The 13865-nt window shown below is 42.7% G+C and overlaps 1 protein-coding gene across 1 annotated transcript in view; it reads left to right on the forward strand.

The window, feature by feature from the left end:
• TBPL2 (TATA-box binding protein like 2) overlaps window positions 1-13865 on the forward strand; it is a gene marked incomplete at its 5' end in the record, with an annotated part of 33493 nt that overhangs the window by 1367 nt on the left and 18261 nt on the right. Inside the window, 3 exons of the mRNA XM_084799820.1 lie at window positions 146-609; window positions 1198-1285; window positions 4686-4777. Coding sequence (XP_084655946.1) covers window positions 146-609; window positions 1198-1285; window positions 4686-4777 — 644 coding nt within the window. The remainder of the gene's footprint in view (window positions 1-145; window positions 610-1197; window positions 1286-4685; window positions 4778-13865) is intronic.

The following is a 13865-nucleotide window of genomic DNA, read 5'->3' on the forward strand; positions in this document are numbered from 1 at the left end:
CTGTAGTAGAGTCTTGTTGCCTCTTTGTAGTAGGAGGCAGGGTGTGAATGTAAGCAATCTACAGCCATTGCCTTCCTGCTGTGCTGGAATCCCACTGGCGTGAGACACTGGTGTTCTGATTTCTTTTGCTTTGCAAACTGCCTAGGATGACTTTCCTGCAGCTATGTCTCAACTGTTCAGCCCAGGAGCGCCTTTAGATGTGCACCCACTTATCCCATCCAAGGCAGAGACTGTGTTTAATTCACATCTTGGCGGAGTCAAAAAACCAGCTGGCGACTTCTCATCTGTGGACCTAAGCTTCTTACCGGATGAACTTACCCAAGAAAATAAAGACCGAGCTGCCACTGCAAACAAGCGTGAAAACAAGGAAAGTGGTAAAACTCAAGGTCGGCAAAGTCAGTTGCAGGTGCCTGGTGACCAGGGCACTGGGCTGAGCTTGGACAGCGGCAGTTCCCCAGAGACCCAGCCACATCTGTGCCCCGATGGCATGGACTCCAAGCTGCTGTCTCCAGAAACGCCAAACTCCAATGCTTTACCTGTGGCATCCATATTGTCCATGGCACCAATGGTCCCTGTTCCAGAATTTTCTGGAATTGTGCCTCAATTACAGTAAGTGTACTTGTTTTCAAAGTGAGGGATGCTTCTAGGGGCATAGTTTATATTTCAGAATATGACAAGTACTTTCAGGATAATGGTATGAGGAGGATAATTTCAGATTGCTTATACTTCTTCAGTTCTTAATGGATTATAACTAATGACAGTCCTTACTCATAAAAAGGAAGCACCAGTTCCTGGTCCCCTAAGAGGGGAGTCAAGATTCACAGACACATTCTTGAAAGATCTTATGGTTTATGGCAAAGTACTCACATTGTTTAGAGTGGTAGTTAAGGCTGAGTAAACACAAAGGATATAAAATTGACTTTGATTTGCAAACCCTTTTGGGTTTTGTAGTTTCTGCTTTGAGACATTGTTTTTGTTTGTTTTTACTACAAAATTAAGTTTTGCCTCTTAATTTAAGATATGAAATTTTAGAAAATGTCATCTTAGCACACGGGGCTTACAGTTGACGAGGGACCAGTACTTTATACCTCACACTGAGAGTTTTCTTCCTAACAAGTCCCTAAGGCAGAGTCTGAGATAAGAAGTTGGTGTTGAAACTGTATTGTTCTGACTTTCTGGGTTTACTTGTTTGTTCAGGAATGTAGTTTCTACTGCAAATTTGGCCTGTAGATTGGATCTGAGAAAAATAGCTCTGAATGCCAAAAACACAGAATATAACCCAAAGGTAAGATGCCTCAGTGCCCCTTTCAACCATTAATTTTTTTCCTTAGGTTATTTTTCATTGGGTCATTTCTTTATTTTTAAAAAAGATTTATTTATTATTTATACATTATTCTACCTGCCTGTGCACCTGCAAGCCAGAAGGAGTCAGATCCCTTGGAACTGGAATTACAGACAGCTGTGAGCTGCCATGTGGGTGCTGGGAATTGAACCTGGGTCCTCTGGAAAAGCAGCCAGTGTTCTTAACCTCTCTGCTATCTCTCCAGCCCTAAAATTAAACTCTTAGTGAAAAGTTCTGTTAACTCATTTTTGGGATGTTATTAAAAACAGTCATTCTCAGTGCTAAATAAAACAATAATTGAGCAATCCTAATATGAGATCTTTCCTTGTCATTCAAAAAGATTTTTCACTATGCCTATTTCTAGCCCAGTGGAACACTAGCCTTTTTGAATTGCCATGACATTTTCTTTCTTTGTTTCTTTGTTTCTTTCTTTTTCCCCAATGTCTTGCTATCTAGCCTAGGCTAGGTTTGAACTTGGAATCCTTCTGCCTCCTCTTCCAAGAGCTGGGATTCAAGGTCTGTGTAACCATACCTTGAGGAAAATACTATTTTTCTAAATGCTTCCTCACATAGCTATGCTTACCTATTTACAGTTTCTTTTATACAAAAGTGAAGTTGCTTCTTAAGGTTCAAGCTTCTGTCTACTCGTGGATGGTTCGACTTCAAGTTTTCCTCACTGTGTAGCCAAGCTGGGTTCTCATGGGAACCTACCTGCTGTGCCTGCTGCCTACTATTCAATAAAATCTGTTCCGTGTGTCTCGCCAAGAGCAGGCATCCTGTTTTCATTGGCTCGTTGCTTACAGAGTCTGTATTTGTTAGCCCCGTCAACGTTTAATGATTTCTCGGTGTCTGTACTTTGTAGAAGGAGGCAGGGTTTGAAGCGAGGTCCTGTACTCAGGGCATGATGATGAGTGACACTTTTCTCCTAATGAAGAGTAGCTTCCTGGATTCCGTGGTGGAAGATTTGAGGGGTGAGACAATCGATAAAGAATAGCAATGGTAGGAGAGACAGTGCATCAAATCTTCGTAGCTAGGCATTTGCTCTTGCTGACGTTTGAACTTAGTGTTTACTTGTTACCTAGACACAATATGGCTTTTCCTTTTATGTGTCACATATCTGGCCAGAGTACAGATTGAAAATAACTGGTAAGGGGCTGGAGAAATGGCTCAGTGGTTAAGGGCACAGCCTGCTCTTCCAGCGGTCCTGAGTTCAATTCCCAGCAACCACATGGTGGCTCACAACCATCTATAATGTTATCTGATGTCCTCTTCTGCAGATAAAGCACTCATATACAATAAATAAGTCTTTAAAAAAGAAAAAGAAAATCACTGGTGAGTCTGGGCATGGTGGTGCACATTGTATAATGCCAACACTTAGGAGGCTGAGACAGATTTATCTCTGAATTCAAGAACAGCCGAGTCTACATAGAGAGTCATAAAGCCACTCAGGGTGACATAATGAGACCCTGTCCCCCCCCCAAAAAAAAAAACAAAAGCAAAAGAAACCAAAATAGGTGGTGTACCCCTATAGTGCCAACACTTGAGAGGTTGGGGCAAAGCGCTGTTTGCCTGGATCAGATAGTGAGGATGTGTATATTTTTCACTCTCCTTCATCGCCCACCCCTCCCCCACACTTTAAAGAGTAGCAGAAAGGGCTACATTTTAGTATGCACACGAAAAGCATTAGTGAGGACGTATCAACTCTCAAATTGTACTTGTGTACAATTTATGATCTTTTTCAGTAGCTGGCCCTAACAAGAGGTGTCTTTCATGGGACCCACTCTTAAGTCATTACTGGCTTAATGGGTAAAGGGAAGTTGGAGAAGAGAGTGCAGGGCAGTAAAAAGGTCATTTAGTGTCATGTAATGTGATGGACTGACTGGTCTCAAGTGCTGTAGTGTCCTTGAAGGGTTTACCAATGAGCAGGCCTGAGGACACACATTGAGAAGAATTGTGAGGGCTGGAACACAAGGAAACAGATTTCCCCCTTAGTTTTGAGCATGTCTGTCATTATGTATATATGTTTTGTTCTGTATCTTAGTTACCTTGGTGCAGTCTAGAGTCTTGCAACAGCGTACATGATAGATAGCATGCTTTTATTTTCTGTGGTGGGTTTGGGTTTGTCTTGAAATAGGATTTGGCCATGTAGCTTCGGGCTTTCTTAAACTTGGAATCCTCATGCCTCAGTCTCCCAAGTGCTGGGACTATAGGCACGTGACAGCATATTGAACTCATATATTTCTTTTGTTTTGAGACAAGATCTCGTGTATCCCAGGCTGGCCTCATGCTACCAAGGATGATCCCCGTCTCCACATCCAGACTACTGGGGTCCCAGGTGTGCCCCACCAAATGTGGGTGGCTCTTTGCTGGGAATCCAACTCAAGCCTTGCTTCGTGTGTGCTGGGCAAGTGCTCTGCCAAGGAGACAAATCCTCAGCTCTTTATCTGTACTCTTGATAAAAAAAAAAAAAAAAAGGATTCTGTAAGAGAAGACGGAAGTGTGCTAATGCAAGCCTAACAACTGTGGTTTTACCAAGTTCTGATAATGTTGGAGTTACTTAACTTTTTGTGTATTAAATGGGGCAACAACGAACTGAAGTTAGTCTTGTTACGTGTATAAATAAGAGAAATATAACAGGCGCTCTATTTTTTTCATTAAGCTTATTTATTCATCGTACATCTTAACTGTAGCCCCCTCTCTCCTCTTCTCTTAGTCTCACCCTCACGCCCTCCCCATCCCCCCACCCCCCACCGCCCTGCTTCTCAGAAAAGGGGAGCGCCCCCCACCACTCCCACCCCCTGTACCATCACACCCAGCACATCTAGTCTCACCACAACTGAGCGCTTCCTCTTCCACTGAGGCCAGTTAAGGCAGCCCCGCTAGGGGGCAGTGATCCCATAGCAGGCAGCATTGTCCATGTCAGAAACAGCCCCCACTGCACCCTTATGAAGACCAAGCTGCTCCTCAGTTACATACATGTAGGGGGCCCAGGTCTGGACCTAGTTGGTCCTTCAGTCTCTGTAAGTACCCTAGGTTAGCTGACTCTGTTGGTCTTGTAGAGTTCTTCTCCTTCCCCTCTGCACAAGGCTTCCCAAGCTCCACCACCTGTCTGCCTAGGAGTCTCAGCATCTGTTTTTGAGCTGACTTATCTGTTACTTTAAAAGTTTAAAATGACATTTTGTGATTATAATTTGTGTTAATAAGGAAGGAACAGACCAAGAGATGGCTTGGTTTCTCACCTGATTTCAGTGTCCTCGAGATTTTCATATACAGCCGAGCTTTCCAGCAGGGCTAGTGGTAACCCCCAGCAGAGACTAGTTCTAACATTGGCTTTGGTTTGCAGAGGTTTGCTGCAGTGATAATGAGGATCCGAGAGCCAAGGACCACAGCCCTCATATTTAGCTCTGGGAAACTGGTCTGTACAGGAGCCAAAAGGTATGAAGGTGGCATTCCCAACCCTACCCTACAGGCAACTCACTGTGTAAGGAAAGAGCATAGCGTTTGTGTGAAGGCTCATAGTAGGAACCACATTTTCCACTGCCAGACAGTTAATATGGCATTAATAGTTCTTAGTCTTAACTTACAATATGAAGCTATATCTCATACTTGATAGTCCTCAGTGTTTGGTTAAGGTTCAGTGAACTTCATTATAAGAACTTGCTTTTAGCACACGTGCGCGTGCACACACACACACACACATACACACACACACATACACACACATACATACACATACACACATGTACACATTATATATCTAATATATACATTATACATATCTATATATATTTTATACACACATTTATGTAACATGTTAAAAACAGGTACGTACAGATGCGCCTTCTGCAGTCATGACAAGATGTCATAAACCTAGGGCCGCTGTGGATTTTCTTCATTGCAGATAAGATGGTAGAACTTTCTAAACGGGACATTTTCTAAGCATTCACTCAGGAGGTGTCTCTGAAAAGATTCCTCTTTCCTGGGTCTCCTGCAGAGGAAGTCCCAGCTGATGTTTGCTTTTTTACCATAAAGTTGGTAGGGAAGCTGGTGCCCTCCCTTCGTCAAATGGACAACAATGCCCCTGCTGAGAGGTGGCATAAATCCTCAGCTACAGAGGCACGAATAGTTCATTTCTTCCTATGAACATGGGCTGCCAGTTTGCTTATTTATAATTTGCTAAATGTATTGGAAAAGCTTGTATTGATTAAATGTATATTTTTATGATTAGTGAGATTAAACATATCTTTATAAGCACATAAAGTGTCTACTATATTGTTTGCCAAGTGTTCTGGAGGTATTTGTCTTGTTAACAAACTTTTGTATTTTAAGTATTTTGCAATTTTATGCTGCAAATACTTTTTCACATTACTATTTATCATGTTTTTTTTTTTTTTTTTGATGAAGATGCTATCTTTTTTTCTTTTTTTTTTTTTTTTTTTTTTTTAATACATTTTTATTAATTTATACATATTACATCTCAGTTGTTAGCCCATCCCATGTATCCTCCCATCCCTCCCTTCCTCCCACTTCCCCCCCCTACTCCCCTCCCCTATGTCTGTGTCTGAGGGGGATCTCCTCCCCCTGAATATGCTCATACGGTATCAAGTCTCTCCTTGGTGACCTATTATCTTTCCTCTGAGTGCCACCAGGCATCTCCATCCAAGGGACATGATCAAATATGGGGCACCAGAGTTTGTGTGAGAGTTAGATCTTCTTCTCCACTCAACAGTGGAGAATGTCCATCGGCTAGTCCGGGTAGGGGTTCAAGGTTTTTACTGCCTATTTTTTCCTTGGCTGTTGCCACAGTTTGCGGAGGACCCCAGGGCCCAGACTCGCCTGTAGTTTTCCAGGACCCACTGGATCCTTCCATTTCCTCTTTCTCCCAGGCTTCTCACACCTAAAGATTCAATAGGATGTCCTCCCCTCTTACCCATTATTCTGGTAGGTACAGTTTTTCATGGGGACGTACACCTTGGGCTAGTGTCTCGATATAAGTGAGTATATACCATTTAGCTCTTTTTGCTTCTGTGTGAACTCACTCATTATGACAATTTCTAGTTCAATCCATTTGTCCACAAATTTTGGAAATTCCTTGTTTTTAATAGCTGAGTAGTATTCCATAGTGTAAATGTACCACAGTTTCTTTATCCATTCTTCTGTTGAGGGACACGTAGGTTGTTTCCAAGTTCTGGCTATTATGAATAAGGCAGCTATGAACATGGTTGAGCATATGTCCCTGTTGTGTGGTAGTACATCCTCTGGGTATATTCCAAGGAGTGGAATAGCTGGGTCTTGAGGAAGCCCTATTCCCATTTTTCTGAGAAAGCACCAGATAGCTTTCCAAAGTGGTTGTACTAGTTTGCATTCCCACCAGCAATGCAGGAGTGTTCCTCTTTCTCCACACCCTCGCCAGCATGAGGTGTCAGTTGAGTTATTGATCTTAGCCATTCTGATGGGTGTAAGATGGAATCTCAGTGTCGTTTTGATTTGCATTTCTCTGATGACTAAGGAGGTCGAGCATTTCTTTAAGTGTTTCTCAGCCATTTGATATTCCTCTGTTGAGAATTCTCTGTTTAGCTCTGCGCCCCATTTCTCTATTGGGTTATTTGGTTTGGTGGTGTTTAATTTCTTAAGTTCTTTATATATTTTGGATATTAGACCTTTGTCAGATGAAGAGTCGGTGATGATCTTTTCCCAGTCTGTAGGCTGTCGCTTTGTTCTCTTGACAGTGTCACCAGCCTTACAGAAGCTTCTCAGCCTCATGAGGTCCCATTTATTAATTGTTGATGTTAAGGCCTGGGCTGTTGGTGTTCTGTTCAGGAAGTTGTCTCCTGTGCCTATGAGTTCCAGACTCTTCCCCACTTTTTCCTCTAACTGGGTTAATGTCTGTGGTTTTAAGTTGAGGTCTTTAATCCACTTGGACTTGAGTTTTGTGCATGGTGACAAATAGGGGTCTAATTGCATTTTTCTACATGTAGACATCCAGTTAGACCAGCACCATTTGTTGAAGATGCTGTCGTTTTTCCATTGAATGGATTTGGCTTCTTTGTCGAAAATCAGGTGAGCAAATGTGTGTGGATTCATCTCTGGGTCTTCAGTTCGATTCCATTGATCCACTAGCCTATTGCTGTGCCAGTACCATGCTGTTTTAATTACTGTTGCTCTATAGTACAGCTTGAGATCAGGTATGGAGATTCCTCCAGCGGATCTTTTATTGTAAAGGATTGTTTTTGCTATTCTGGGCTTTTTGTTTCTCCATATGAAGTTGAGAATTGTTCTTTCAATATCTACAAAATATTTAGTAGGTATTCTGATAGGGATTGCATTGAATCTGTAAATTGCTTTTGGTAAGATGGCCATTTTTACTATGTTGATTCTTCCAATCCACGAACATGGTAGATCCCGCCATCTTCTGATGTCATTTTCAATCTCTTTCTTCAGAGGTTTAAAGTTTTTTTCAAATAAATCCTTCACTTGCTTGGTTAGGGTTATTCCTAGATATTTTATATTGCTTGTGGCTATCGTGAAGGGAGTAATTTTTCTAATTTCTTCCTCTGCCTGTTTGTCATTTGTATATAGGAAAGCTACTGACTTTTTTGAGTTTATTTTGTATCCTGCCAATTTGCTGAAGGTGTTTATCAGCTGTAGGAGTTCTCTGGTGGAATTTTGGGGGTCACTTATATACACTATCATATCATCTGCAAATAGGGATAATTTTACTTCTTCCTTTCCCATTTGGATCCCCTTGATCTCCTTTTGATGTCTTATTGCTCTGGCTAGAACTTCAAGAACTATATTAAAGAGGTATGGGGAAAGTGGGCAGCCTTGTCTGGTCCCTGATTTTAGAGGGATTTCCTTGAGTATCTCTCCATTTAATTTAATGTTGGCTATTGGTTTGCTATATATAGCCTTTATTGTGTTTAGAAAAGTGCCTTGTATTCCCGATCTCTCCAGAACTTTAAACATAAATGGGTGTTGGATTTTGTCAAATGCTTTTTCTGCATCTAAAGAGATGATCATATGGTTTTTCTCTTTCAGTTTGTTTATATGGTGGATTACATTGATGGATTTCCGTATGTTAAACCATCCCTGCATTCCTGGAATGAAGCCTACCTGGTCATGGTGAATGATGTCTTTGATATGCTGTTGTATTCGCTTTGCGAGTATTTTGTTGAGTATTTTTGCATCAATGTTCATAAGAGAAATTGGTCTGAAATTCTCTTTTTTTGTTGGGTCTTTGTGGGGTTTAGGTATCAATGTGACTGTGGCCTCATAAAAGGAGTTTGGTAATATTCCATCCATTTCTATCTTTCGGAATAGCTTGAATAGTATCGGTATTAGCTCCTCTTTGAAGGACTGGTAGAATTCTGCGCTGAAACCATCTGGCCCTGGGCTTTTTTTGGTTGGAAGACTATCAATGGTTGCTTCTATTTCTATAGGCGAAATAGGGCTATTTAATTTGTTTATCTGGTCTTGGTTCAATTTTGGTAAATGGAATCGGTCGAGAAATTTGTCCATTTCCCTTAAATTTTCAAATTTTGTGGCATAAATGTCTTTGAAGTAGGTCCTTACGATTCTTTGTATTTCTTCGGTGTCTGTTGTTATGTCTCCCTTTTCATTTCTGATTTTGTTAATTTGGATAGCTTTTCTTTGTCTTTTAGTTAGATTGGCTAACGGTTTGTCTATCTTGTTAATTTTCTCAAAGAACCAGCTCTTGGTTTTGTTGATTCTTTGGATTGTTGTCTTTGTTTCTAATTTATTGATTTCAGCTCTGAGTTTGATTATTTCCAGGCGTCTACTCCTCTTGGGTGTTTCTGCTTCTTTTTTTTCTAGGGCTTCCAGATGTGTTGTTAGGTTGTTTATGTGGGATGACTCCATTTTCTTTTTAAAGGCACTTAGTGCTATGAATTTTCCTCTTAGCACTGCTTTCAATGTGTCCCACAAATTTGGGTATGTTGTTCCATCATTTTCATTGAATTTCAGGAAGTCTTTTATTTCTTCCCTTATTTCTTCCGTGACCCATGTGTCATTAAGTAGAAAGTTGTTTAGTTTCCACGTGTTGGTATGCTTTTTGTTATTTCTATTGTTGTTGAAGTCCAGCCTTAGACCATGGTGATCTGATAAGATACAAGGTATTATTTCAATCTTCTTGTATCTGTTGAGGTTTGCTTCGTGACCAACTATGTGATCAATTTTAGAGAACGTTCCATGGGGTGCTGAGAAAAAGGTATACTCCTTTGCGTTTGGGTGGAAAGTTCTGTAGATATCTGTTAGATCCATTTGATTCATGACATTGGTTAATGAAGTTATTTCCCGGCTTAGTTTTGAAATCAAAGTCCTATCCTTGAGTGAAAGTGGGGTGTTGAAGTCTCCCACTATTAATGTGTGGGTATCGATGAATGGGGCAAGCTTTGTTAATAACTCTTTTACAAATGTCGGAGCCCTTGTATTCGGAGCATAGATGTTCAAAATCGTGATGTTTTCCTGGTTGACTTTACCTTTGACAAGTATGAAGTGACCATCCTTGTCCCTTTTGACTAATTTTGGTTGAAAGTCTATTTTATTAGATATTAGAATAGCTACCCCAGCTTGTTTCTTGTGACCATTTGCTTGGAATATTTTTCCCCAACCTTTCACTCTGAGGCAATGTCTGTCCTTGTGGTTGAGATGTGTTTCTTGAATGCAGAAGAATGTTGGGTCGTGTTTATGCATCCACTCTGTTAGTCTGTGTCTTTTTATTGGAGAGTTGAGACCATTAATGTTGAGAGATATTAATGACCAGTGATTGGTAAGTCCCTTCATTTTTGGTATTTATAACAATCGAGTTTTTGTGAAGTTGTGATTTTGCAATGGTGTAGTTATTTATTTCTTATGTATTTTTGGTTGTAGTTTGACCGGTTGGGGTGGAGTTTTCCTTCTAGTAACTTCTGTAAAGCCGGATTTGTTGCTAGGTATTGTGTGAATTTGTTTTTGTCATGGAATATCTTGTCTTCACCTCCAATGGTTATTGATAATTTTGCTGGATATAGTAGTCTTGCCTGGTATCTGTGTTCTCTTAGCGTTTGCAGAACCTCCGTCCAGGCCCTTCTGGCTTTCATGGTCTCTGCTGAGAAGTCAGGAGTGATTCTGATAGGTTTGCCTTCATATGTTACTCGTCCTTTTTCTCTTGCCGCTTTTAATATTTTTTCCTTGTTCTGTATATTTTGTGTTGTTATTATTATGTGGCGGGAAGATTTTCTTTTTGGGTCTATTCTATTTGGTGTTCTGTAGGCCTCTTGTATGTTCGTATGCATCTCCTTCTTCAAATTGGGGAAATTTTCTTCTATTATTCGGTTAAAGATATTTTCTGGGCTGTGGAGTCGGTTACCTTCTCTTTCCTCTATCCCTATTATTCTCAAGTTTCTTCTTTTCATGTTGTCTTTTATTTCATGAACGCTTTGTGTCAGGAACTTTTCAGATTTAGCATTATCCTGGATGATTGTTTCCAATTGTGCGATTGTATCTTCAAGTCCTGATATTCGTTCTTCCATTTCTTGCAATCTGTTAGATAAGGCCACCTCTGAGATGTTTGCTTTCTTTTCTGATGCTTCTCGATCGCGTTTTTCTTCCGTGCGTTCTTTTATGATTTCTTCCATTTTTATCTTCAGGTCTTGAACTGTTTTAATAATTTCCTTCATCTGGTTATTTGTGTTTTTCTGAAATTCTTCAAATGCCTCTTTATATGACTCTTTTAAGTCATCAGCCCTCTTGTTTGCTTCCTCCTGCATTTGTTTACAAAATTTATTTGATTCTTCCAATATCATCTTACTTACTAAGGATTTGAGGTGGTTTTCATTTATATCCATTGTTGTTGGGTTCTCCAGGTTGTTTTCATTAGGATTGCTGGGATCTGGAGATGCCATCCTGTTTTGGTTTTTGTTAGCATTCTTTCGTTGTCCCCTTGTCATTTTGGTGAATCTAATGTTGGGAGGTGGTTTGTAGTGACCTTCCCTGTTTGGGAGTGGATAGTTGATGTCTGCTTATAGGTAGGGTGCCCTTATCTGTGGGGAACAGGGAGTACTTCCCTGGACCAGGCTGGTGATTCAGATTCTACTCCTGTAGATTTTTCTCAACACCTTAGGCTCGAGGCTGAGTCCCGCGAAGTAGGTTTCTGTTTGGGCCTTTTCCCCTTACTGCTGTATCTCAAGTCAGCAGTATTGGGATCTAGAGTAAGGTCAGCACACAAGCTCTCTGGTTGTGTAGGTTGATCCCAGCTGTCTGTCTTTCCTGTTGCTTTGTAGCCAAGACCCCAGGTGGATCAGATCTTCTGGGTTGTAGCTGTCTTAGGAGCGTTCAGCCTTTCCCATGAATTTGGGAGTTCTTGCTGGGTCTGCAGGAGCTGACACAGCTAGGATCTGCCTGTTGGAGATTACAGGATCTGTGCCTGTAACCATACGGTTTCAGGCCACTGTCAGTATCTGAGGAGGTAGCAGTTTCCACGCCCCTGTATGCCAGGCCACTCCCAGCTTGTTATAAATTAGCGGTTATACCCTGCACATATGAGCCTCAGCTCCCTATATTGTGGGATACAGCTAGGGAGAGCCCAGTCAGAGCCAGCAGTTCGTCCCCGTGGCTGGGGACAAAAGCAGGTTAGACCGCTCCCAGACGCTTTAAGGCAGCAGTTATTCCCTGCCAGCAAGGCCCACAGCTCCGGATAAAGTGGGCGGTCCTAACGAGGGTGCGCAAGAATGACCCCTGCTAGGTCTATTGATCAGGTAGAGCCCAGTCAGAGCCAGCAGCTCGTCCCCGTGGCTGGGGACAAAAGCAGGTTAGACCGCTCCCAGACGCTTTAAGGCAGCAGTTATTCCCTGCCAGCAAGGCCCACAGCTCCGGATAAAGTGGGCGGTCCTAACGAGGGCGCGCAAGAATGACCCCTGCTAGGTCTATTGATCAGGTAGAGCCCAGTCAGAGCCAGCAGCTCGTCCCCGTGGCTGGGGACAAAAGCAGGTTAGACCGCTCCCAGACGCTTTAAGGCAGCAGTTATTCCCTGCCAGCAAGGCCCACAGCTCCGGATAAAGTGGGCGGTCCTAACGAGGGCGCGCAAGAATGACCCCTGCTAGGTCTATTGATCAGGTAGAGCCCAGTCAGAGCCAGCAGCTCGTCCCCGTGGCTGGGGACAAAAGCAGGTTAGACCGCTCCCAGACGCTTTAAGGCAGCAGTTATTCCCTGCCAGCAAGGCCCACAGCTCCGGATAAAGTGGGCGGTCCTAACGAGGGTGCGCAAGAATGACCCCTGCTAGGTCTATTGTTCAGGTAGAGCCCAGTCAGAGCCAGCAGCTCCTCCCCTCGGCTGGCGACAAATCTCCTGTATTTTCCCTTTCTGCTAGAGAAAGGCAGCGTGCGTCGCCTTAGGGCAGCAGTTATTCCCTGCCAGTAAGACCCACAGCTCCCGATAACCTGGGTGGATCTGTCGCGGGCCCACAAAGATGGGCCCAGTTAGTTCAGTTGTTTGGGGATTGCCGGCAGTCGGGCCACGCAGCTGGCGCCAAAGGCAGTTCAGACCGCTGGCGTGAATCTCCTGCCGGAGTACTGCCAGTTCCCTTTAGGGCAGTAGTTAGTCCCTGCAAGCGTGACCCTCGGCTCCCTATAACGTGGGCGGACCCACTGGGCTGTGGGAGCAGACCACGCCGGTTGCTAACTGCCCCAGTTTGCAGGGTCAAACCTTTGTGTCTGGCTTCAGCTTGAGCGCAGGACGCGGACGCGGTCCCCAGATCTAGTTGGTTTTGGTGAGACTCGCCACCTGTGTTTCCACCCGGGTTAGGCAGGTGCCGTCCGCAGTTCGGCGCGGTGTGGATGTACAGGATCAATGGTAGTTTCACCCTATTCGCTGAGACTCCTCAGGCTTGGGGCTCCGGAAAATCTCCTCCCCAAATGGCGAATTTGGGTTTTTTGTGCTGGCTACAGCTTGATTGTGGATTCCTTTTCAGAGTTTGGGGAGTGCGTTTAGCCCTCGGGGCTGTCGCTTGTCCCGGGGTTGGACCCCCTGGTGGTCTGCGGAGTTTGGGGTCCCACTCACCTACAGTTCTCAAAATCCAGCAGTCTGTGGTTCCATTCAAGTCCCTGGTCTCCTCAGAGAAGATCAGCTATGGTGCCTACTGGTCGGCGCCATCTTGGAATCCTATTTATCATGTTTTAAAGGAGGTTTTTTAAATGCAAATTTGCTGGTACATAATCAGTTGATTCTTTTTTTTTCCTCTTTGATCATTTGGAATCTTCTTTGGAAACTATTCCCCTTGTAGAACATTTTATATAATATTTATATTATATATTATGTTCTACAAGGGGAATGTATGGATATATATATACATACACACACATATATCAATATGTTTGAAGCCTTTTTCATGTCTTACAGTATATTGAGAGAAAAGGCAGTGGTTTTTAAATTCATCTAGAGCAGTGGTTCTCAGCCTTCTCAATACTGTGACCCTTTAAAACAGTTCCTTATGTTGTGGTGACCCCAACCATAAAATTTTTTTTGTTGC

This window comes from Acomys minous (genome assembly GCF_964271855.1).
Source record: "Acomys minous genome assembly, chromosome: 10".
In the NCBI taxonomy this organism is placed as follows: Eukaryota; Metazoa; Chordata; class Mammalia; order Rodentia; family Muridae; genus Acomys; species Acomys minous.